At 37.0% G+C, this 25,069-nt stretch overlaps 1 protein-coding gene across 3 annotated transcripts in view; it reads left to right on the top strand.

Moving 5' to 3' along the window:
- dnajc6 (DnaJ (Hsp40) homolog, subfamily C, member 6) overlaps positions 1-25,069 on the top strand; it is a 36,892-nt gene continuing 11,823 nt past the window's right edge. For 2 of the 3 annotated variants that reach the window (XM_028444562.1, XM_028444561.1), the window contains exons 1-11: positions 1-264; positions 6,963-7,503; positions 14,068-14,203; positions 19,032-19,081; positions 20,140-20,288; positions 20,701-20,823; positions 21,970-22,103; positions 22,598-22,792; positions 22,893-23,010; positions 24,180-24,259; positions 24,355-24,548. In XM_028444562.1, the coding sequence (XP_028300363.1) occupies positions 7,293-7,503; positions 14,068-14,203; positions 19,032-19,081; positions 20,140-20,288; positions 20,701-20,823; positions 21,970-22,103; positions 22,598-22,792; positions 22,893-23,010; positions 24,180-24,259; positions 24,355-24,548 (1,390 nt within the window). In that variant the 5' untranslated portion in view covers positions 1-264; positions 6,963-7,292. The remainder of the gene's footprint in view (positions 265-6,962; positions 7,504-14,067; positions 14,204-19,031; positions 19,082-20,139; positions 20,289-20,700; positions 20,824-21,969; positions 22,104-22,597; positions 22,793-22,892; positions 23,011-24,179; positions 24,260-24,354; positions 24,549-25,069) is intronic. The other variant, XM_028444563.1, reaches the window with a different exon arrangement.

Here is a 25,069-nt window from a genome sequence, read left to right as displayed (position 1 = left end):
ATCCGAGCAGCTCATAGGTGCTTTAGAGCCTAAAGTGTGATCCGGATGCTGCTGTAGCCGTTGTTTCTGCCTCCGTAGAATCTAACCCACAGGCCTGGTCAGGGGAGGGGGGGAGGGGATGCCCACCGTGTCCCTCTGGATGTTTGACCTTTGATCTGACAGCAGCTGATGACACATCAAAGGTCGCTGCTCGTGCGCGCATCGCTACCTCTCGACGCAGGACGGCGCGCGCACTCGGGAGGATGGTAGAAAGTGCTCAGCGAGGTAAAAAAAAAAAAAACCAGCTCATTTTTAAACATCATTCATATTCATTTACATCAGTAGGTTATTCAAATCAAACAGGACCGTCCATAATAACCGCTGACATGTTACATAATAATCGTACGTGGTGCCACACACGGTGCGCACTTAATGCGCTGTTTTTCATCGTCGAGAATAGTTCATTAAACAAACGATGTCCGTCCTTGAGACGCTGTTTGACACGAAGGAGGAAAGTTGTTGTGATTCTCAGCCGGTTCTGCATGGATTTGGATTAATGCGCACGCCGAGCACACGGAATGACATCATGTCAGGTTATTTTTGGCATTAAGGTAAATGTCAAACATCACAACGTCACATTCTGTTCAAAATGAATGCGCTTTAAAAAAAAAAAAAAAAAAAAAAAAAAAATCCTGCACATTTTCACAATTAATTCAGCTTTGATAGAATGCATTTAAAAGATTTTGCATGTATTCTCTGATCATAGTGCAGAAACCTACTAGTGTGCATATCAGCAACGATGGCAAACCTTTTATATCAATTGTGAAAAACATGTGTGAAGCTTAAATTACTCCACTAATGGAAACAACTGTTGGGTTTCCATCACAATCCCTCAGTTTGATCCCCCTGCACTGGATCTGTGTTGAGAGCCTAGGACAGATCTCCCCTTCCTGTCCAATGGAACCGGCTCATCACTATGGACATCACTGAGCGTCACGCACGTCACGTGACGTGAGCAGCTTAGCTGGTGAGGCGGTCATGTTGCGTTGCTTTTAGTGCACCCAGTGCAAAATGCCTTGGTCGCCAACTGACCTTTATTTATGGCGCAGAAATGTGAGGAAACCTGTGGGTTTGAGTTTTTCACGAGTTTTATTCTGAAAATCCCATGTCGGACAAACCTTCAGATTACTGCTCTGTAAAGCACCTTTCAAGCTGATGCAGCAGATTCCTGCATTCTACTTTAACTGCCACAGAGAGAATCATTAATCCTGAAAGCGTCCTGCTATCTTGTAAAAAGCAAGGACAAGACGTGTGGAAACATCTACCATCACAAACATTTAAAAACCATTTATCTTAAAACTTGAAATCACAAAATACCTTTACAAGCTTTGATATCTGGTCTCTTTCTGACTGCAATAACTGAGCATAATCACACAACAATCCACATCCAAGTAGTCGTAGATGAGCTGTACCAGTTTTTTTTTTCTATTGGCCTTTACTTTTGTGTAGCATTATTAACATAATAGTAAATGCTATATAATTTAGGCCAGTGGTTCCCACACTTTTCACACTCCCGTACCCCTTCAGACATTTAACCTGAAGCCATGTACCACCTACTCCTGCACACATAAGAATTGCCTGAATTTTACCTATCCCGTTGAGCAATAATATATAATTAATTATTATTATTATTGTCTGTAAGCACACAAGAAAACATGTTATTCAGAATTATCACTTGATTTAATTCATTCGCCTACTGGCATTTTCAATGATAAACAAATCTCTCTTTTTTTGGGGAAAGAAATCAAACATTTGTTGATTTAAGAAATTTTGCACTACTGCTATATGTTCAGTCATTCTCCATGCAAAGCCTTATTCTCCATTTTGTTTTCATGTTTGTCACCACTATAGGGTAGTCCAGGGGTATGCAACCTTTACTCTCAAAGGAGCCATTTTGCCTCATCTCACCTTGATTAAAGTCCTTCCGGTGCCAAAAAAATACCTTCTCAATAAAGATAATGCAGCATATTGAATTCTATACAGTTAAAATTATATAGAATAATGTTTGATTTGATTTGATTGATCTTGATCATGTAAATGGCAACTTAAAAACAGTTTTAAATAAGACAAAATAAGTTAACATCAAAAAATAACAACAAAACAGTATCTTGCATCTGCAACGTGATTTATTTTTAGGTTAACAAATTGGTATATCATGATTTTATTTTTCATTAATCATGAATAGCTTCTGTAAGAAAATGACAACTCTATATTTAAATATATTTTTAAGCTATAGGGAGCCATTGCAAAAGAGTCAAAGAGCCACATGAGGCTCTAGAGCCGCAGGTTGCAGACCCCTGGGGTGGTCTTACAGAGGCCAATGTGTAAAATGTGGCAATGTTTGAGGCTCCTGACTGCTGCTCTGTTTATATTCTAGTTTCAAACTTTGTCGACGTGTTTTAAATTTATATTCAAATTCTCCCGATGACAATTTGTGTACCCCTGGGGTTACCCGTACCCCACTTTGGGAACCTTATGCTAAAAAAGTGTTTTTCAATCATGGGGTTGCCTGAAATGTCCAGGAATTGTTAAAAAAAACCCCAAAACCTATTACTAGAGCTGTAACAATATCTAAATCTCACGGTTCGGCATTATCATGTTATTAACTCTAACGGTAGGATAATTATTGCGGTATTGTAGGAAAGCTCACAATTTTACAGGAAGGCTCACAGTTAACAGCAATGCTAATAATAACAAGTATGATAACCATTACAACATTGTCTGTTCACTATTCATTGTCATACTTTTCCATTCATGACATTAGAAACTGAATACTGCCTACTAACAGATACAGACTCTTTAGATAAAGTGCAAACATTCAAATCGGGTCAGGAACACTCTTTAACTCAACACAGGTATAGAAACAACCTAGTAACAATAAATAGAATAATGATAATTAAAAAAAGAGAAAGAAATCAGTAGTGCAAACTTCCTAATTCTGTGTTTAGCTTAATTTGAGGTTTTCCTGGAGAAAAATAAACAAGTCAACATTTGAGGTTAGGACGAGAAGTAACTATGTTGTTATTTATTTATTCAACAGGGACAATGCAATTCAACATAAATACAAATGAAGTGTGCAGCTAATGTGATGCACATAGAAGTTTAAAGCTAGTGCTAGTTTACAACTCCTGGGCCTGTTCTACATTACAGTGGAAGACAGTCAATAAAATGAAACTCACACACCCACAATACAAAGAATATTGAACATTCTCTCTCTCTCTCTCTCTCTCTCACGCACGCACACACCTATTTACATTTATTTTGTGTTTCTTTCAGCCAAGACTACTGCAACAACACATCATTTATCAGTAGGGTAAAACTAATCTGTCTCATGATGGTCTAATCCAACAACAACAGATATACGGGTGTAACTACGCAACATCTCCTGTTATTTTTTGTGCTGTTCTGAGGGACCATGGTTGTAAATGCTTCCTTTAGAGTTTTTTTTGACCAGACTGAATCAACAATGCATTATGGTACTTGTTGTTTACTCTGAAAATGTTCACTACAGCCAACCAAAAAACTTAATTTCAAGCACAACGGCTCATTATTTTATACCATGACATAACCACAACAATATCCAGACACTTTTAATACCGCGGTATCGCAATATTGTCAATACCGTGACATTCCTACCAATTACTGATTGAAATTGTAATTTCTAAATTTTTTTTAATAGTTATTATTTTTTAAATGAATACATCACACACACACGCGCACACACACACACACAATATAAAAACTACTGTATTATATACTGAAACTTTTGGAAATATGAATTATTACAAATAAAATGCAGCATAAAATTAGCTTGTGCAGTAGTCCTTGCTACTCTGTATTTGTAACATACTTTAATAAACATAATCAAAAACTAGTTCTAGAAAGAAAAAATGTCCCTGGGGTCGCAAGAAATTTGTGATATCAAAATGGGGTCACGACTTGAAAAACCAATGGGGTAAACAAAGCTTGTACATCATGTATTTTTAAAATAAGAGTTGATTTCACATAGATTAATTCTGGATTTAATTAATTTTATTTAGATTAGAATGAATTATCTTTAAATACTACAATGCTTTGTTCATCTTTAATGTTTTTCTTCTGTTCAGAGTTGATCTTAGATTTGCTCGCCAACACATAGACAATTATATTCACGCAAATTCAACTCTACATGGAACAAAACCACAACTTGTTATTGTAGCTGTGAGGCAAAGCAGTACTGCTAACCAAGATGATGACCATGATAGAAATAACAAAAAAAAAACAATGTCAGATTGAAAGCTTTCATGTTTGCGAGTGATCCAATGGGAGTCAGATAAAGCAATGACTGTTTCTTGTGTTTTAGAAATGTCAGAAATTCCTTCATCTACACACGTGTTGATTAAGTTCTGTTTTGACTCTGTAGTTTTTGTGTTGGGGTTGATATTGTAATATGGGTTTCTGGTTTTAGTTTATTATGTTGTAAAGATATCTGGTTTTGGGGGCTTTTTGGGCTTTGTTTTGATTTTATGGATCTAAATTGTGTCGTCATAAACCTTGTGTCACTGGCATAAATGCGTCTCTGCCTTTTATTGCCTTTAACTCAGGCTTGTAGCCCAGTGTCAGCACTAGTATAGAGTTCAGGTTTAGATACTGTAATTATTTGACTAAATCACACCCAAACATTCCAACATTTCCTTACAAGCATAAGTGTGATTTTCATCAGGTGGCAAACACACAAGTCTGAAAAAGGCAGGAAGCATCGCTGCAACAACGCATCGGCAGCGTGTTGTGTCCGGTGTTGGCGGTGGGATCGTTCTTCCCATTTGGACATTCTGTTCCCAGTCCCACTGTGCTTTGAGATCCCATCTGTTCTCCTCAAAAGAGTTTCCCAGGCTCATGTCCTCCTTTCAGAACCAAACTGTTTCTGTTGCCAGGGAATTAAGTCCTGGAAGAAAGCATGGCTGCTCTGGTCAGAGAGGGTCCAGCATGGACTTAGAGAATAAAACAATGGCTGTGTTTGAAATGTCATACTAACGTACTATTCATACTAAGTCTGACGTCAAAATGCGTATGTAGTGCGTTCACATTAGATAATATGGAAAGATTGACAACCCGAGGAATACCCAGATGTATACTATATGGGGACATTTTTTAAGTATGCACGGTGGGCACACTAGTCATACTCAACCGCCCCATGATGCATTGCGAACAGAATGTAAAATCGTCCTGAGACTGGCTTCAAACTAAAAGTTAAACATCCCCTTTTCAAAACAAAAGCATCAGTTTTTGGCAGTGGCTATTTGTACGGTTGCCATATCAATATACCGACATTCTATCCGTACGCAGTGCCCCATTTGGCCAGTTTAGGTCATGTGATAGGTCAGTCATTGGTCAGTTTAGGTCGCGTGACTAAGACTAAACCTTACCCTAAACCTACCCCTTACCCTAACCCTAAAAATTGTTGCAGTATTGGGTTATAACTAGGGATGTAACGATTAATCGTAAGGCAGTTAAAAATCGATTCATAGGTACCACGGTTCACATCGATGCTCTGAAAATTGAATCGCAGTACTTTTTTTAACCAGCAGAGGGCGTTATATATTAATCCTTCCAGAAGCGGACGTGACGGGCGGAATCTGCTACTATTTTCTTTCTGGCCGCCATTTACTGTTAAACATGCTCATAAATGATTCTTTACTCCTTTAGCACCGAAAGAATATCTGAAATATTACGTGAATATCTGTAAAAGTCCCGTTTTTCTATTAACTCTGTCTGCTAGCATAGCTTCTCTTCTTCACTGGTGGAATAACTGCATGCCAACCGACCACTGGGTTACCAGCGCCCTCTGCTGGTCTAAACAAATATCTGACGTAAATACAGTAAAATGACTGTTTTTTTTTTTTAAAGTCCAATTGTTAAGGCACAAAATACATTTTCAGTTGCACTTTTAAAAAGAAAAAGAACTATTGCGCAGTTTTGAATTGTTTATTATAGAAACAGAATTTAAATTAATAGGCTATTTCATTTGTATTATTCCTTTATTTATTTCATTCAAGATTTATTTTTAGTTAAATTGCATCATTTTGAATAGTTTATCAAGGGATTCTTTTGACAATGAAAAATAAAAGGAAAATAGTACAGTATTTTCCCCCAAAAAATAAAGGAATATTTTTCAGTCATTTGTCAACAGTCCCATTTTGTAAAATAAATCGTGAGAAAATCGTATCGTGAACCCAGTATCGTGAATCGAATCGTATCGGGGTTGAGTGAATCGTTACATCCCTAGTTATAACCTAACCCTAACCCATACCTTAAACCTAATTCTAAAACGCTACGTACGTGTACTTCGGTAACCGTACCAATAGCACTGGGGGTTGTCCGTACGGCAACCGCACAAATAGACACTTTCTTTGTTTTTTTTAACCCTTTTGTAAATAGGCCTCTTATTTTGAAGTTAACCGGGTCTCTGAAAATCTCCAGAAGTTTTATGGATCTATTGACCTCATGTTGATATTCTACTTGGTCACTTTCTCACTTAAAATGTTTTCAGAACTTTCAAAGGTGGAGAATCAACAGAGATGTTTAGCCTCAGTGTGATTCAGGTTTTTGTCGTTGTAGGTTTTAAATGCATCTTAGGAAACTTGGAAGTATACTTCAGTAAAAATGGTCATCATCTGCCATCATCCTAACCTACATGAATACTATATAGTAGAGCTGCACAATTAATCAAATTTTACTCGTGATCACAATTTTTGTTGCCACGATTAAATAAATTTGATATTCTGCTATATTTACATTTAAAATATGGGCTCTGCACTCTGTAATAATCTATTTATTTTGTTAGTCTTTGTACATTTTACATTCTTGAGTTTATCTTTATATATATCAATCAAATAAGCTTCAGCCTTCACAAATCCTTTGGTTCTGACACATTTGTTTCACAGCTCCTGCTAATCAGCTCCATTGATACACGCAGACAGCATCACGCTGCACAGGCAGCATCAGCAGTGTCGTAGTAAAATGCAGTGCTGAGAAAAGAGGAGGAGCCAGGAAGAGACGGGGAGGGTGTGAGGGAGAGAGCATCAGCCGGCAGAATTACCTCAGAAACAGAGGAGCCCGGGCCATTCTCTCCTTTTCTCCTGCTCCCCCTTCTCTGACATGCAGTAGAGGAGCAGAAGCAGGAGCAGCAGCTGTGCTGAAGCCTACTGCGCATTTTTTGGGGGGAGGCTTCCTTTGTCTATAATTTGCTTCTTATTTGTGTGCGTCCTTTGGTTATGAGCTTGCTGGGGGCCTACAAAAAAAAGACCAGTTACGATGGCTATGAATCCTTGCAGTTGGTCGATAGCAGAGGAGACAGCTTCAGCGTCGGCAGAGGGATCAGCAGCAGCAGCGGCAGCAGCTCCATCGGAGCCTCCATCACGGCCACCCTCGGACCGAAGGCAGGGCCACTGAGAGGGGACGTCTACAGCACCATGGACAGCTCAGGTCAGACTCTATAACACCTCCACACCACTTCTCTATAGCAGGGATTCTCAACCTTGGGGTCGCGAGAGACTGGGAGGGGGACGCCAAATGCCAGAATATTTTTTTTTAACAATTTGAGCCCATTTTTGCTTATTTTTTTTAACCCCTTTTCCGCAACTACATTAAACTTGCCATATTTATAAACCCTTTCCATCACTTTTCCCACCTAATGTCGCATATGTTGAATATTGTTGTCACTTTTAACCTCTTTTCACCACATTCCATGCTTATTTTTGCCAATTTAACCACATTCATGATTTGTCATGCCCATTATTTGTGAGTTTAAACTAATTGTTCCAATATTTACCATTTTTTTTCTGGCCATTTTTGGCCATTTCATTTCACAACTTTTAACCAATTTCTATGGTTTATAAAATCCCATTTCACCACATTTTCCACTATTCTTAGTCACTTTTAACCCATTTTATTTCTGATTAAAACAAGGATTTACATCTTTAAGATGACTGTGTATACTATGGCTCAAATAACACTAAACCTCCTGGATAACAGTGGATATTATTCAGATTAATATATAAATGTGGTTATTACAGATTCATAGAACAATGGACCATCATTTTGCTGACTTTATGGATGGACCCCAAAAATCTCTCCCCTTTATTCCCACTTATAGATGGCCCTGTCTCCACATGACTGTTCTTCAGCTACAGTGGGGGTCCCCGGTCTCTGGAACCTTTATTTTGGGGGTCACAGGCTGAAAAGGTTGAGAACCACTGATCGATAGAGAGAAACTGAGTTCATCCTCCTGTGCACATAACATTTAAACACAGCCTTATATTCCAGTTACTTGTTTAAAAGTGCAGTTTGTCCTAATCCCAGCTGAATAACTGGAGTCCTTCTGTTTAATTTACCTCCTTTAGGAAGAGCTCAAATCAGAAATTGCTTTCTAATGTCAAATATGAACGAGAATTACAATGTGGCAAAATGTCTAATTGTGGCTTTGGGGCACAACTCAAAAGGAAATCAAAGCATCAGAATCATAGTTTAGTTTCAAAATAAGCCTGTTTAGTCCATTTATTTATTTTAAAAACTGTGATTGAAGCTGTACAGTTTCAGATTTATGTTGCATATGAGAAAAAAACACTTTTGAAGATATATTATATAAATCAGGGTTTACTCAACTGGTCTCACCCTGGGGCCCACATTTTACCACGATCATTAAATCCCAACCCACTTTTTGTTAGAAATCAACCAATCAAATTTAGTTGAAAACACACATATATAATCTTTTTTCAAACATAAATCTAAATATTTTCCTGTGCAACATTCATTCATTCACAGCATGCCTGCCAAAAGGAAAGTTTCTTTCAAAATAAAAGACAAGTCCAACATGAGAGACATTAAGTATGTATTTATTTTTGACCAGCTTTCTGCGACCCACCCAGTACAGGTCCGTGACCCACTTTTGTGTCCCAACCCACCAGTTGAGAATCGCTGATATACATTGTTACGCTGTTCTGGCTGGGATACAATCTGCTGTTTAGTCTTTATAAACTTGTACAGATGTGTATTGTCACTGTGTATTGTTTCCACCTAAATCTTTGACTAATATTAGAGTTATTATCTAACCCAAAAGTATTTGATGACATTAATATTATTATTATTTAGATTTTGTTCACAAAAAATTATAATGATGCATGTTCAACAGGCCTATGTATAATCAACATTGTAATTTCACATACATGTTCTCTGTCAGAACAAAAATAGAAAGAAGTTTCTGTAATAAAAATGTAGCAACACTAAATTATTGTGATGATCAAATTCTGACAAACTCTGAAAGATGAAGATTTGTTTGATAGTCAATGCAAACGTTGAATGTACAACTTCTATTCTATTTCATGCAAATCTATTTATCCCAGTAACAAAACCTTTAAATATATGCTGATAATGTGTCACTTTATCCCAGTAGCTGGTAGTGGATGGGAAATATAGAAAGTAAGTAATTTTTGTTACAGCTCGTCCTGTGGTCAGTTTGTATGAAAGGTGATCAAAGGAAGGAGAAAAGAAGGAAACTAAAACATGGTAAATGCCAATGCGCACTGATGCATGTGGAAAGGGATTCCTGGTTTTTGTGGTGCAATCTAACAGAGAAGACACTGTATCTCTAACTAGTAAATAAGTTATTATTAGGAAGCAGGTGATCCATTAAACCAGTGGTTCCCAACCTTTTTTGTGTTGTGACCCCATTTTTATATAAAAAAATGTATAGTGACAGCAGCAGAGACTTTTTTTCTTCTAAAATTTGCTTTTTGATCATGTTTGTTATACTGGACTAAAACATATAGTACATATGTTATATATATATATATATATATATACATACATGTTTTAATGCACAAAGTGATGAGATGTGCCAGCTCAGATATTTTTTATACTGCATTTTATTTGAACTAGATTTATACTGCAGCAAGTGAAAGCATAGAATACAGTTGCTTGGGATAGTGTGTGGCATTTTAATTTGAAAAATAATTCATATTTAAGCGGTTGGAGCTTTTCTGCCTCTTCCTCCACTGTGTATCCATTTCTGTGCTATTATGTATCATATTTTTTTCTAAATGTGCAAAATAGATGAATAAATTAATTAATTAAAAAATTATTACTTGAAATTTCAGGCAACCCCATTTTATTTCCAAGCGACTCCACATGGGATCACGACCCCAAGGTTGAAAAACTACTACTGCATTAAACTAATCACAGATTCAACCAGAATAATTATGATTAGTGTATGTATTGGGCTACAAAACAATCATATAATAGTTTGAATAAAGCAGTTTTAATAGACTTTATCACATGCAAACAAAGATAAATGACTGCTTTTAAATGCTAATATGACAACAAATGTGCTGGAATTGTGTTATAGGAGCTTGTTTTAAGCCTATAATGGCCTCACTACAGAGCTCTGTGGAGTCAGTCAACCTCCTGGGATGAAAACTGGTGTGAAACTAAAGAAGCTGGGTGAGGACGGTGGGAGGGTCAGTGGAGTAAGGGGGGAGGTTGGGAGGTAAGCTAGGGGAAAGAGAGGAGAGGAGAGCCGTGTCAGGTGTCTGTCTGGCCTTCAGCCAGTCTCGTGTGTGTGTGTGTGTGTGTGTGTGTGTGTGTTTAACTCTGCTGGACAGTGTGGAGATGGATGATATCATTGGTCCACTGATATTATTAGCCAATATTTGCCATAAAATGTATAATTGGATGATATTAATATTTATTTATAATAATAATAATAATAATAATAATAATAATAATAATAATAATAATAATAATAATAATAATGAAAAAAAAATGCCTTTAGGGTAGCCAGAAATTCTTGATATCAAAATGGGGTCGCCATTTAAAAAAGGTTGGGAACCACTGGGTTAGCATTTTGTTTGTGAGCATTCATTTATCTTACAAAGTATGTGTCAAACTCACATGATGGCAGTTATTTTCAATCTCAAATTGTTGAACAACTCTCATTTTTTTTTTTCAGAATCTTGCAATTTCCTTCAAATGAATCCACAAAATTTACCCAGATGAAATTTTTAAAAATTGACACAAAATCAAGGACATTTAAAGTAAAGGTTATTCATGGACTGAAATGTGTAATTTATTGCTTTGTTATTGTTGGGTCCTTACATACTTTCCATATCATTTATACGTGGAAGTGCAAACTAAGTTACATTCATGTAGAAATTGAGTGAGAGTTTCCCCATGTGAAATTTGCGCCCCCCCCCCTTATGATCAACCACCTTTGACACCCATGTCGTACTATTTGGATTTTTTAACATTTTTTTTTGACAAATAAGCAAAAAAAAAAGCATCTGCTCAAAGCAGCGACTGTAATGACTGAGGGTGTGTGACACAGAATGAGGCCAGAAGCCTGTCAGCACTACGTAAACATAACCTATATTTGGCAATTCTCTTCTCTATTGAGTTATGTTTTTAGTTACAAACCAACTACCACAGAGTTGAATCTCACTGCCTCATCTTCATATCCCTCTGAAAACTTTTCATTCTTCTTAACTCCTCTCCTGTGGGGTTAAAACACTGAACCCTAAGTTGCCTTTGATGCTGGTCTCTTACATGGTAACTTTCTCACTTTTATTGTGAGTGTGGAAAAGGTTTAAAGGTACGGTGAAATATAGAAATACTATAATTCATACCGTGGTTGTATATTTTGATTTCCTGGGCATAATAATGAAATGTGTCTAAAGTAGTGTTTATAAAACGTCGCTAACGCAACATAAGATACACAAAGATCTTCCATGCTTATCAAGGAGAATGACTACTATCTTTGTTGTCCCTATGTCTTATGATAATCAGAGACCAAAACAGCTTGAAGGCCATATTACTGACAACGTGTGGTGCAAATGATAATGTGGAGGACACAGACTGATTTATAAATGTTCAAACTGTGGACAGATCCAAGATTTACTATCCTACCATAACAATGTGTTTTCTAAGGATAACCACAAAACCAACTCTCCATCCCTGTAACAGTTTGTTCCAGTCTCGGGCAGCACAGTGATGATGCAGAGTGACGCAAATCTATCATTTCTTCTCCTGACCAACTGCTCTTCATCCCGTCCTTTAGGACTGGGTGGTATGGATCAAAACTCATGGATTCAGTTTCCTCCCTTCCTTGTTATTCCACATTTTGTAAAAAAAAAAAAAACCAGCTCCAAATGGGCGAGTTGGATTTTTGCTCCAATATTACATCATAAGGAGAAAACTCCTTAGAAAACTCCTCCTGACAATCCTGGCTCCTCCTACCCTATAAGAATGTGAGCTCCTCCCTCTCAAACTACATCACAGGTAAAACAAAAGGCAAAGGCAGGTTGATATTACAGTTAATATGACCATTATTATTTTTACACATATAGATTATCCAGCATATAGATAAACCGAAGAGCGCTCACAACAGTTTCACTTTTAGTAGCCGTTACACCGCCTTGTATCACCTTTATGGGATGGTTTGTCACTCAATGCAACTTCGCGGTCGAACAAAACAATGGACCATCGTCTTAAATTGACTATTCCTGTGGTCAGACGTGTAAGGAGGAGAAGGAAAGAGTGTTAATAATTTACTAATGCTGCTGCTGTGATAAACACACGTCGAAGCAGTACAAGCAGCGGAAGCAGCGCGTGTGTTTAGGCCTACTCTTGCATATGCATGTAGGCCCAAAAAACAGCCTGTTTTTAGGAGTGACTTTTCAGAGGCTAAAACTCCAGAAAACAGGCGAATTTGGGAAAATAAACCTCAAATACTATGTTGTTGGGGTTCTTAGAACAAATGGAGATGGGTAAAAATAGCATAATAAAATGAAATCTGACCAGAAACCTGACCAATCTGACCAACAAACAGTTGCACAAAATGTGCCACTTTGGGCTTTTTCTCCTATAAACGACAGCATGTGTGAGTGAGTTAGTGTGGCTTTTTTAGGGGAAGGTCTGGATTAGGACTCAGAAATCCATCTTTAAAAGAAAATAAGCTCGATATAGGAAAATAAGCTAGATATAGGAAATATTGTAATTTTCTATATCGCCGAAATAGAAAACTCGTAAATATCTTGAATCTCAATATATCACCCAGCCCTACTGTCCTTTTGTCCATACGTCCCCAGTTACTCTCGCTGACCAAATATGACAGCAGATAAGCTGATCCCTGTGAGCTCCTTGAACTCACCATTGGGAATCTTCTTCATTCACTTCATCATCTATATTGTTGTTTACAGCAGGGGGTTCTCAGCTGTTCTCACCCTGGGACCCACATTTTTGCCACAGACATAAAATTGCGACCCATTTAATTTTTTTTTTAGAATTCAACCAACCAAACTTAGTTTTTCAAAAATAGAAATACATATATAATCTTTTTTCAAACATAAATCTATATATTTTCCTGTGCAACATGCATTTCACAGCATTCCTGTCAAAATACATGTTTATTTTAAAAAGAAAGACAAGTCCAAGATGAGAGACAATATAGTATTGTTTTTTATTTTTGACCATCTGTCTGTGACCCACTTTTGGGTCCCGACCCACCAGTTGAGAACTGCTGGTTTATAGCGTTAATAGAAAAATGACACCAGCGCTAAAGATTTATAGTAGTAGTAGTAGTTTACTGTAATAAATAGAAGCTTTAAGTTAATGCTAAACCATGTTATTTTTATCTTTTGTTTTAATAGAATACAGTTTGGCTTCACTGGGTTTTTCTTGCTCCCTGGACTTGATGTTAGTTTAATATGATTTGTTTCCATTTCTCTGATCTACTAATTTTAATATGAGAGGACATCAGGGTTTCCATTTATTGACACAGTTTATGACTAAGGAGGGACACTGATGCATGTGTGTACAGATCAGGTTGATGTCTATATATTCGGTGTGTTTAGCTGTCATTCCTTCACACATAGTCTGTGGTTAAATTGTGAAATATAAAATAACAACAAGTTAAAGATAAAATGAGACAAAAAATTTCATATTTTCATTCTTGGTTTACTTTTTGTGCTTATTTTGTGATTACATTTTCCTCTCCAGAAATGGACGCCAGCTATGGCGGCGGGCTGTTGGATATGGTCAAAGGAGGAGCCGGGAAGTTCTTCAGCAACTTTAAAGACAACCTAAAGGACACACTGAAGGACACCTCCACTAAAGTCATGAGTCAAGTTGCCACGTAAGTCTCAGTTACTATGATACTTTACTAGGTCAGTACTAGTAACATTGAGAACACATGCATGATTTTTGGTGGGTATGATTTTAAATGCAACATGGTAAAACTGCACTGCACTGCAAATACTCATGACAGATGAGCTAAAATGTGGTGTTGACCGATAAAGTATTTCTATGTGGATTTTGCATAGTCTTCATACTTTTATATATACTCTAGATCAGAGATGGGAAACTTCTTTAACAGCGGGGGCCACAAAAATGTGATTGTCTGATCCCAGGGCCACATTATCAAAATTCATGTAAGCACGTAAAAGAATGACCAATTTGAGCAATAATACAAGCTTGAAAACACACATTTCGTGTGTTTTTAAAGTCATTTTGTAGATTTTTTTGTCAATATGGAAAATTTTTGTCATATGTGTTTTGTTATATTTTTTCTGTTCTTATTGTCATTTTGTGTATTTTTGTCATTCTGTGTAATTTTGTGTGTCTTTCAAATCCTTTTGTATGTGTTTTTGTTTTTGTAGTCATTGTGTGTTTAAGTGGTTTTTTAGTGCATCCTTGTTGTCATTTCGTTTGTTTTATGAATCTTGTTTTGAATTGTTATTTATCTTTTTGTGTTTTTTTTTTTTAACTTTCTGTACTTTTATTGACATTGTGTGCATTTTGCCGTCGCATTCTTTGTTTCTGGAGTTTATATGTTGTTCTTCATATAACTTCCAACTTCCAAACTTACAATTTTGTTTTGGGGGCTTTACGAAATTAGACCGATGGCCACATGTGGCCCCCGTGCCTCCAGTTGCCTATGTCTGCTCTAGATCAAGCTATTTCACAAAGTTACTAGTTTAAACTTAATGGGTACCTGTAGTGGAAATGTATATAACATAAAATGTGTATTACCAATAAACAAAATATGTGCAAAAAAACACATTAAAATAACTATTTCATTCCTTGGGGCATAAACTATGGAGAGTCACCATTTTAGACAGGATATGAATTACGTTCGTTGATTCCTGTTAGCTGTTGCTAGGCAACAGTGAGCTTTGATCTACAGTTTCTGAAGAATGGCGGAGTGAGGGGCAATGGTTGCTATAACAACAAGAGAAAACCCAGCAGAAACATTTCTTTTGCGTCTTTAAACCAAATAACGACTCTATGTCAGAGTTAAGCTAATGGGCTAAGCTAATGGGCTAAGCCAATGGGCTAAGCCAATGGGTCAAGCTAATGGGCTAAGCTAATGGGCTAAGCCAATGGGCTAAGCCAATGGGTCAAGCCAATGGGCTAAGCTAATGGGCTAAGCTAATGGGCTAAGCCAATGGGTCAAGCTAATGGGCTAAGCCAATGGGCTAAGCCAATGGGCTAAGCCAATGGGCTAAGCCAATGGGCTAAGCCAATGGGCTAAGCCAATGGGCTAAGCCAATGGGCTAAGCTAATGGGCTAAGCTAATGGGCTAAGCTAATGGGCACCCAGTCAAAGTTACGTCTGAAATCAGATGCGGTCCCGACAGAATTCCTTCACTGAAAGTTTCAATGCAGCTTGTAAATGTCAGAGCACTACTACATGTCTGCTTACAGGGGATACTATGGGGGGCTGTCATGGCACTAACCACATCCCCACCACATTGTTCCTTGTGGCTAAATGATAAACTGTCAGGAGGATTTACCTGTTCATTAGAACGTCGTCAGGTGCAGATCCTCTGAGGTAGTGGATTATCATCACGTCAATGAACAGATATCCTTTCACGCAGCTTTCATCACAGTTACTAGCCATATTTGTGCAGTTTTAACACCTAACTACTCAGCTGTGTCTCGTTTCTGCTGCTAGAAACATCTCTGTCTGTCAGGCAGTTGGCGAGAATCCTCTCTAACGTACAACGTGGATACTGCAGTTTATCACTGAAGGAGAGGTTACACATGGCTGCTTTGTGCCAAGAGCCAACAGAAAAACTACACTTCCCACAATGTCAACAGACTTGTTACGCCTCTACCTCCCACAATGCACCATTTCTTTAAAGCGACAGGCCATGTTGATCAACAAAAAAATAAAGTAATTTTAATGTTTTTTTTCTTCATATAAAAAGGTGCACTTATTTTGTTTATTGGTAAGACATTAAATACATTTTTTGTTATATGCTGTGTGTATATTTCTACTACAGGTACCCTTTAATGGCCGATGCAGGAGAGTTTGTATTTTATTCTAATGTTTCTTATTCTAATTTCTCTGTCAGCAGACATGAGTGTGTGTCTGACTGTTTGTTTACTCTGCCTACATATGCATACATTATTAACTGTTGATTGTTGGTTAGTTGTCATAGAAAAGTCTGTTTTATTATATTTATATCTTGGGCGTCAATCTGTGTTCTACGATTGTTGACATATGACAAGTCCGTGATTGTCAATCAGAAAGAACCATTGTTTTATTCTGATACATATTGACCAGATGCAGAAAATATTGATGCCACTTTAAACTGATACATACATCCGTATAAAGTTTATACTAAAAGCGAGTCACTATACTATTGCATGATTAAATTAAGATAAGTTAAGATAAGATAACCTTTATTGTCCCACAAAGGGGAATTTTTCAGTGTTTTAGCAGCAGTAGATAAATAAACACATTAATAAACAGCATAATGAAACAGTACAGAGAGAAAGAGGAAAGACAATTGGGCAATAAGGACATTGCACAATAAGAACAGAATATATACATATGTACTCTGTTTTTATTGTGCAATGTCCTAAAGAGACACAGTTTAAACTAATGCAAACAACTTTTCCTTGTTCTTTGCCTGATTTATGTTTTTGTTTCACAAGCTTTGACCAGTCTGTTTGCGGAAGTGTTTTAAACCAGGGGTTCTCACCCTGGGACCCACATTTTGCCACGGTCAATTAATTCCAACCCACTTCTTTTTTTTTTTTAGAATTCAACCAACCAAATTTAGTTAATTTTCAAAAATAGCTGTTAAAAACACACATATATATAATCTTTTTGTAAACATAAATCTATATATTTGCTACATGCATTTCACAGCATGCCTGTCAAAATAAAAAAGTTTCTTTCAAAATAAAAGACAAGTCCAACACGAGAAATAGGGATGTTCCGATACAACTTTTTCACTTCCGATACGATACCAATATTGCCATTTTTTTTTTTTTCTTTGAGTGTTGGTTGATATAGATATTGATCTGATATGATATCAGCACAAATCTTACATACTTTTATTACTTATTTTGTCGTGTGGAATGTTAAAAATTCAAGATTTTAGATTCAATCCGATAAAATCCGATATTAATTTTCTGGCTGATATCGGGCCGATATTCGATATCAATATCGGATCGGGGCACCCCTAATGTGATAGTGATTGTTTGTATGATACATTTTTTAATGATATTAGAGACGTATTGATCTATTGTTGTTCCCCGTAATGTGTCATTGCATTATTTAGTGAAATGATGCAATGGTTGTTGCTATTTTACTCATGTTGTTTGAAATGATTTGCTGGAAGAAGAATGAATGTCTGTCACACACTGTGGAGAAAATGCATTTTGGATCAGAGGTAAACTAAACCCTTCAATTTGTTGATAATATACTGTATATCAGTCCATGTTGGAGCTGCATGTAGAGGTGGAGCAGAGAAAGCCAGAGTCTGGCACCACTCGCTCATCCCCACCCAGTGTGTGTTTGTACACAGAGGAGCACAAAGGAAGCCCTTATACTGTCAGAAAAAGACACACAAACACAAACACACACACACACACACACACTCCCACTATTGACTCAGCAACTTTACCTCGCCCAGGGCACATCTCAGATGAGTCCTATATTCCCCGGTGCACTGACTCCTCCCCTTGATGCCAACGTTGCTCCTTCCGCTGAATTATTCATTGCAGTTCATTGTGCCAAATAATGGTCAATGCTCTGCTGATACAGAAGGTTTCATTTCATCAGGGTTGGGTGTGTGTGTATGTGTGTGTGTGGATTGGTAGGATGATGTAGCTGGAGGAGGCGGGTTAGTAGAAGCACAACAAAGAGAAAACATATTCAGGTTTTTAATTTAAACTGTTTGTTTTTAACAATTGTGCACAGGCTGTTATAAATAAATGAATATTACTGAAATATTTGTGAAATCATTATTAAGGCATGACTTAATTCCTGCACATGAATTAACTAAGCTCAGTCTGGCTTTTATGCACTGCTTTATGATTTTTAAAATATTTTTTATGGCTTTTTATGCAAATTTGAACATTTTATGCATTGAAAATGATTCCTTCTGTGCTTTGTTTTTACCTCTGACTCTTTCCTATGTTGTCATCTTTTTAATTGTTCTATTAAATTACTTCTGTGTGCATTAGTCTCTAAACATTTTTATAATTTTTTTCATCTTTTGTCAATCACATTAGCACATTTCTGTGATGCACTTTGATCTACAATTGAATTTGTAAGAAAGGTGCTCGATACATAAGATTTGATTGATTGATAAACTCCCATTGAGGAAAATATATTGATACAGGTGTAATGAAAATTACTCTTTTCTTCTTTGATTTTCCTTTGACTACTTTTACTTTTTTTAAAAAAATTGAAATTGTGTTTTTTGACTGATTTTTTTAAATTAAAAAAATACTTTTTGATTGAAGCAACTTTTTTGGATTGAACAATAAAGAATCAAATCTACCTCCATCATTTTAAACCTAGCTTTAGTTGTTGTAGTGCAGTATGTTCTACAATGATCCCATGTTCCATTTATAACATAATCATTTTTTTCCTCTCCTGCTATTTAGGTTTTCAGACACGCTGGAATCCAACACATGTTCTTTGTTTTGTTTGTGTTGCAGGTACACCAAAGGGGAGCTGGACATCGCTTACATAACGTCTCGCATCATAGGTAAATATACTGTAGTAGACTTTTGTCAAACAGAGTCAAATAATTAGAGATTCAATTAATTAGCAGAGAGATGAAGAGAATTAAGGATACGGAACGAGTAAACTTATTGTCCTCTGAAGGACGTGTTATGTAAAGCAGGAAAATAATATTAATATATATAATATAATGCTTTACTGGAGGAGTGTGGGGCTTAAAACAGTGTTGGTAACAAAATGCAAAGGTACGTAACTTTAGTTCCCTTTCTTTTTTTTTAATTTTACTTGTTATTTTTTTTATTTACAGAAATATTTGCAGTGTACAAACAATATTTACAAATTATATACATACAGACAGACAGTCAATCACTCCACAGGGAACAATTTCCTGAGTGAGCTGAAAAAGAAGAAAAAACAAAAATAATACATGTTTAATACACGATTAGGAAACAAACAATAGAGGTGGTTACAGAGTTGTGTTGATCTATTTGTTGTAGATATTTATAAAGGATATTTTTAATAGTAGAATGTTTGGCAGAGATTATATAGTTGTTTATTTCAGTTAAGTAGACTTTTGTTATGGGTATTGACTTTGAGAATTTTGCTTAATGTATGGGGTATTTTTTGATCAGAATAAACATGTTGGTTAGTATTTCTATTTTTCTATATTGGTGAGTGAAGTGAGTAATGATGTTTTCCATTTTTAGCTCTATTATATTATGAGTTTTTTTTGTGTAAGATAATGTTCTATTGAATTCCAGAATGTGAGTTATTGAAAAAACAGGTGAGTAATATTTTCAGGATGTAAATGACAGAATGTACAGTTTGTTTAAATCTTGATAAATAGTTGTTGGTGGGATAGTAAAGGTGAAGGATTTTAAAGTGGGTTTCACATATTGTATTGTTAATTAAGAATTAAAAAGATGTCATCCAGGTTCTTTTCCAGTTAATATATGAGAATTGAAAAGTCCAGTGATGTTTACAACGAGGCTGGGTTTGTTTTGTGATCTGAATACAGTTTCGGATGTGTTTACTGAAGAAATCTATCCCATCAATCCTTTCTTCATCTGTTCTCTCCCCCAGTGATGACGTACCCGGCAGAGTCCGTGCAGATTGGCTACCAGAACCACGTTGAGGACATCCGCTCTTTTCTGGACAGTCGCCATGCCGACCATTACACTGTTTTCAACCTTTCACAACGAAACTACCGTGGCGCCAAATTCTCAAACCGGGTGAGTGTGTTTAACTCACCTCCACACTACAGTGGGACATTTTTCTATTGTTATTTGAATTGTCTTCTACTTTTTATAGTGTTGTGTGTATCAGTTTTGCCACTTCAGACTTTATTAGTGACACATTCCAGATACATTTAAGTTTTTCTGCTTAGTTCATGTTCAGAGAATTATCTGAGGGGCTCTATGAAAGAAAGCGTGCCACACTCTGGTAGATGCATCCTTTCAGTGCTGCTTTGATGACTCGCTGTCTCATGCTGATGAGTCATCATGGCAGCTGATGCTTTTGTCTGATAATAACCTGCTCCTTTCAGATTTCAGATTTTAATGATTTTTCTTCCCCCCTGATTTGATTTCTGTATCTCTCCCCCTCATGCTTTTGTCCTTCCTGCTGATTTTAAAACCTTCCCAGGTTTCAGAGTGTAACTGGCCTTCACGACAAGCTCCCAGCCTCCACAACCTGTTTGCCGTGTGCAAGAACATGCATAACTGGCTCAAACAGAACCCCAAGAATGTGTGTGTCGTCACATGCTCGGTAAGAACCTCAATGTCATCACCAGCGTCTCAGATTCACAATAAAGTCCAAGTAAATCATCTTTAAGCTGTTGATGTGCAACAAACGCAATCCTTAGTTGTTGTCAATGTTTTATTTAATTTTTTTTAAAAGCTGTCTTTTTTTTCACGTCTCTTTCCACTGAGTAAAAACCACTAGCCTTTCTATATAAATAGTAATAAAAACTAAGTGTGGTACCCAAAATGATTTGGAAACAGGGGTGGACTGGGACAAAAATTCCGCCCTGGCATTTTATGTCCAGACCAGCGTAGAAGCTGTTATTAAATCAGTGATGCTCAACATGTGGCTCTTTATGTTTTAATTTTATTTATTATTCCCCCAGAAAACCTTAAAAGGGGGAAACTTTTTAACCCATTTTTACCTATTTTCTTTGGCCATTCTGCAACTTCCTTTGTCCAATGTTTGCCTCTTTTTGCCCTTCCTTTTGCCAATACATATCCTTTTTTTTTCCTTTTTTTGTTCATTTTTGCAAGTTCTCTTCTATCTATCTATTTTTTGTCCTTTCTTTATTATTTTGGCCACTTTTCATCCAAATACAACTTGTTTCCTTTTTCCCCTACATTTTCCCTAATTTTGTTCCACATTTCGCCCATTTAAGTTACCCTTTGACTTTACATACCACCTGGTTCCTGTTTTTTTGCCCATTTTCTGGTCACTCGGGACTGCTTTTGGCGCATTTCAGTAATTTTTCACTCTGTTCTTGCCACATTTTTGTCACTTTTAGACCATTTTTAGCCACTGGTTACCATGTCTGCCTCCACTCACTCGTCAAAAAAAAAAAAAACGTAACGAACCGGACCGGCTCAGTTTGGGTCAACGACCCACCAGGACGATGCCCGCTATGCCAGATGGCCAGTCCACCCCTGTTTGCAAACCTAGAATAAAAACATGAAGTTAAAATGAGGGGGGGGATTTATGTGAAGCCTCTCATCTTCTTGCATAATCAGCCCCAAAAAAACAATTTTGTCCCCCAATAAGTAATATTGTTGTTATTACATTCTAAGGGGAAACGCTTCAAAGCCACTTAATGGTAAACAATGTATTATGAGTTATGAATTCAGTATGCATCACTCAGAGATCACCACTGTCTGTTCTGTGTTTGCACAGGACGGTCGAGCTCCTTCCGGTGTTTTGGTCTGTGCCATGTTCTGCTTCTGCCATCTTTTCAACAACCCAGTTCCTGCCATGCAGCTGCTCAGCGCCAAAAGACCGGGATCTGGTCTGTTGCCTTCACACCGCAGGTTTGCATCCCTAACAATTAATGCATGAATATTAATAAAACAAGCTAGTGGGAAAAAAAAAGTCCAAAACCGTTACTGTTGAAGACTTTCCAATTAATTTAGTCTTTAAGGACTATAACATCTCACCTTCTTGGATCACATTTTCAAGTATTTCATTGAACACATTGGTAATTAATTACAATTATGATGTAATTAGAGAAGCTTTCATTTGTATGACAAAAAAAATAGTTATGGTTTAAACCAACCGTCATTCATAGTCATAGCGCCACCTATTGGGAAAAGGAAATCATAGGCATTATATTTGTACAGTAATAATAGTATTAATTGAGTTGTAATTGAACATGGATAATTGAAGACGTAATTGTAATTTAAAAATGTTATTGACCCTAACCCTGATATCCACATATTGTATACATTACAGTTTGTATTTGAAAGGTTTAGGGACACGATCACTCATAAAAAAAACCACATCTCTTGGTGTCCTCTACATGCAGGTACATCGGCTACGTGTGCAGCATGGTGTCAGAGAAGCCCAGCTTACCTCACTCTAAGCCTTTAGTGATCAAGGCCCTCACGATGAGTCCAGTCCCCTGCTTCAACAAGCAGCGCAGTGGCTGCAGGCCTTTCTGTGACGTCCTCATCGGAGAGACCAAGATCTTCACAACCGCACAGGAGTATGAGAGGATGAGGTGCGTTCATGAGCGTGTGTTTTATGTTGTAGGCTGCAGTGCAGACAAATCCTCTTTTACGCTTTTCATCATGCTGTCTCCTCTGTCTCTGCATGGTCAGAGAGCACAGGGTGCAGGAGGGAAAGGTTGTTTTCCCTCTGGGTGTCAGTGTACAGGGGGATGTCGTGGTCTCCGTCTACCACATGAGGTCAACCATTGGAGGACGCCTGCAGGCCAAGGTACCCTTCAAATCCCCTCTTTGCCATTGTAACTTCTTTGTTTTGGGGGAGCTTTGTCTTGAAGCCAGTCTCCAAAAACACGTCTTAAAAAATCATTTTAGCTTTTTTCTGCCTCTGATTCCTGATTTCCTGATTGTATATTAATGTGGTTGCCTCTTTTTTGACACTAAACAATAGAAACTAGAAGTGTAATTCATCATAAAACAGTGAATGATAAATAGCTGAAATTTTTCATTTTTCATCCATAATAAAGAAATATTTTAGGCATTTTTTTTTCCAAAAATAGATGTTCTAACTAGGGCTGGGACTTTAATGCGTTAATTGCAACAAAATAGCGCAAAAAAAAAAAAACGTTTTGTTTTGCACTCCAAACAGCGCGGAACCTTTCTCATTTCACAAGTTCCCGGTACAGTATACGAATAATACTGATGAACAGACTAAAATACAAGAAACGGGAGAAGTCTGGAAGAAGTCGTTGCTGTGCTTCGTGGCCGTTAATTTTAGTTCATAGAAATAGCCTTCTGGCTAAACCTGGTACATTTTCTGTATGGATATTAATGTATGCTGTCCCTGTTAAATAAACCAATAAATACATAAATAAATAACACCGCATGAAGCCCAGTTGTGTGCAAATTGTGCAAGAAAAGAGTTTATTTCATGCCAACTATTTTGCACTGTTCAGTTTTCACTTCTCTGGAATGTTCTGTACTAAGTGCTGTTTTTTATCTTAATACACAAAAACACATTTGTTTTAGAACGTTTACAGAAAATCCTGTGAAGCATGAATATAGCTTACTTAAATTTAAGTTTGTATGTGCTTTGTGAACAATGCAATCATAATGTTCTTGATTCATATTGCACATTATGTTTGTACTCAATGATGGAAATATCATTTACAAAATCCATTTAAATTGGAAAAACGTTACTTCCCGTGTCAAAAATGGAATTAATTAATATAGATTAATGGATTAATTAATTACAAAGTCTCTAATTAACTAAATTCATATTTTTAATTGAGTCCTACCACTAGTTCTAACACATATGGTAAATTAAATGTAAGTTAAATTAATGTGTTTACAACTTGTGCATGAAAATGTATTGGTGCTACATTGAAGTTATTAGTGAAGTATTAGTGAAGAAAACAATAACTTTAGTCCAACTACTTTTAGGTTTCCAACACCCAGATCTTCCAGATCCAGTTCCACACCGGCTTCATTTCTCCTGGCACCACAGTGTTAAAGTTTAACAAGTAAGAAATTGTTGTTATCTGGTGGAAATAATCTGGTGCTATTTGGTATTTAAACGATAACGGCAGTGTTTCTATGTTACTTCTCTCGTTTTTAGACCAGAGCTGGATGCATGTGACTCTCCTGAGAAGTATCCCCAGCTCTTCCAGGTTATACTGGACATGGAGGTAGAAGGGGTTGACAAACAGAAAGATCTGACACCTCCATGGGAGCAGTTTCCTTGTAAAGACCTGAGTCCCACTGTGCTGTTCTCCGGCCACCAGGAACACCAGGATGCATTAGCAGTCGCTGGTACTGTAGTAATGACACTGATGTTTAACACTGATTAAGCGTGTCACAATCCCATTTTGATACTGGATAAAGGTCCGATATCAGCAAAAAAAGAAGAGAAATGGATTACATCGGCCTGCATTTAAAACTCTGATATAAGCACTTCTTTATTCAATTGTAGAATATTCAATAACCCTTTACTTGAAGTTTTATACATAAAGGCTGACATTAACGCTGTCACTAATATGTCGTGACACCTGTCATTAGTATGAATAAGGTGTCATGAAGGCTGTCATTAAGTGTTGTTCATTACCCTAACCTAACCCTTCCTTACCATAACTCCTAACCCTATCCCTTAAAGGTGGGCATACACTTGACGTTTTTTGGCCCATTTTGAGCTGATTTTTTACGTGTGCGTCTATTTTTGAGATTGGGCTGAGTCTCTGCTAAATCGCGTGTTGTGCATCGTGTCGTATACATGGGGTCACGAGAAGCGATTAACACCTCAACGACCAGCTCCCAATCAGCAATCGTATGGTCGT

This window comes from Gouania willdenowi, chromosome 4, assembly GCF_900634775.1.
Source record: "Gouania willdenowi chromosome 4, fGouWil2.1, whole genome shotgun sequence".
NCBI classification, from domain to species: Eukaryota; Metazoa; Chordata; class Actinopteri; order Blenniiformes; family Gobiesocidae; genus Gouania; species Gouania willdenowi.
This window is presented reverse-complemented; position numbering and strand designations above follow the sequence as displayed.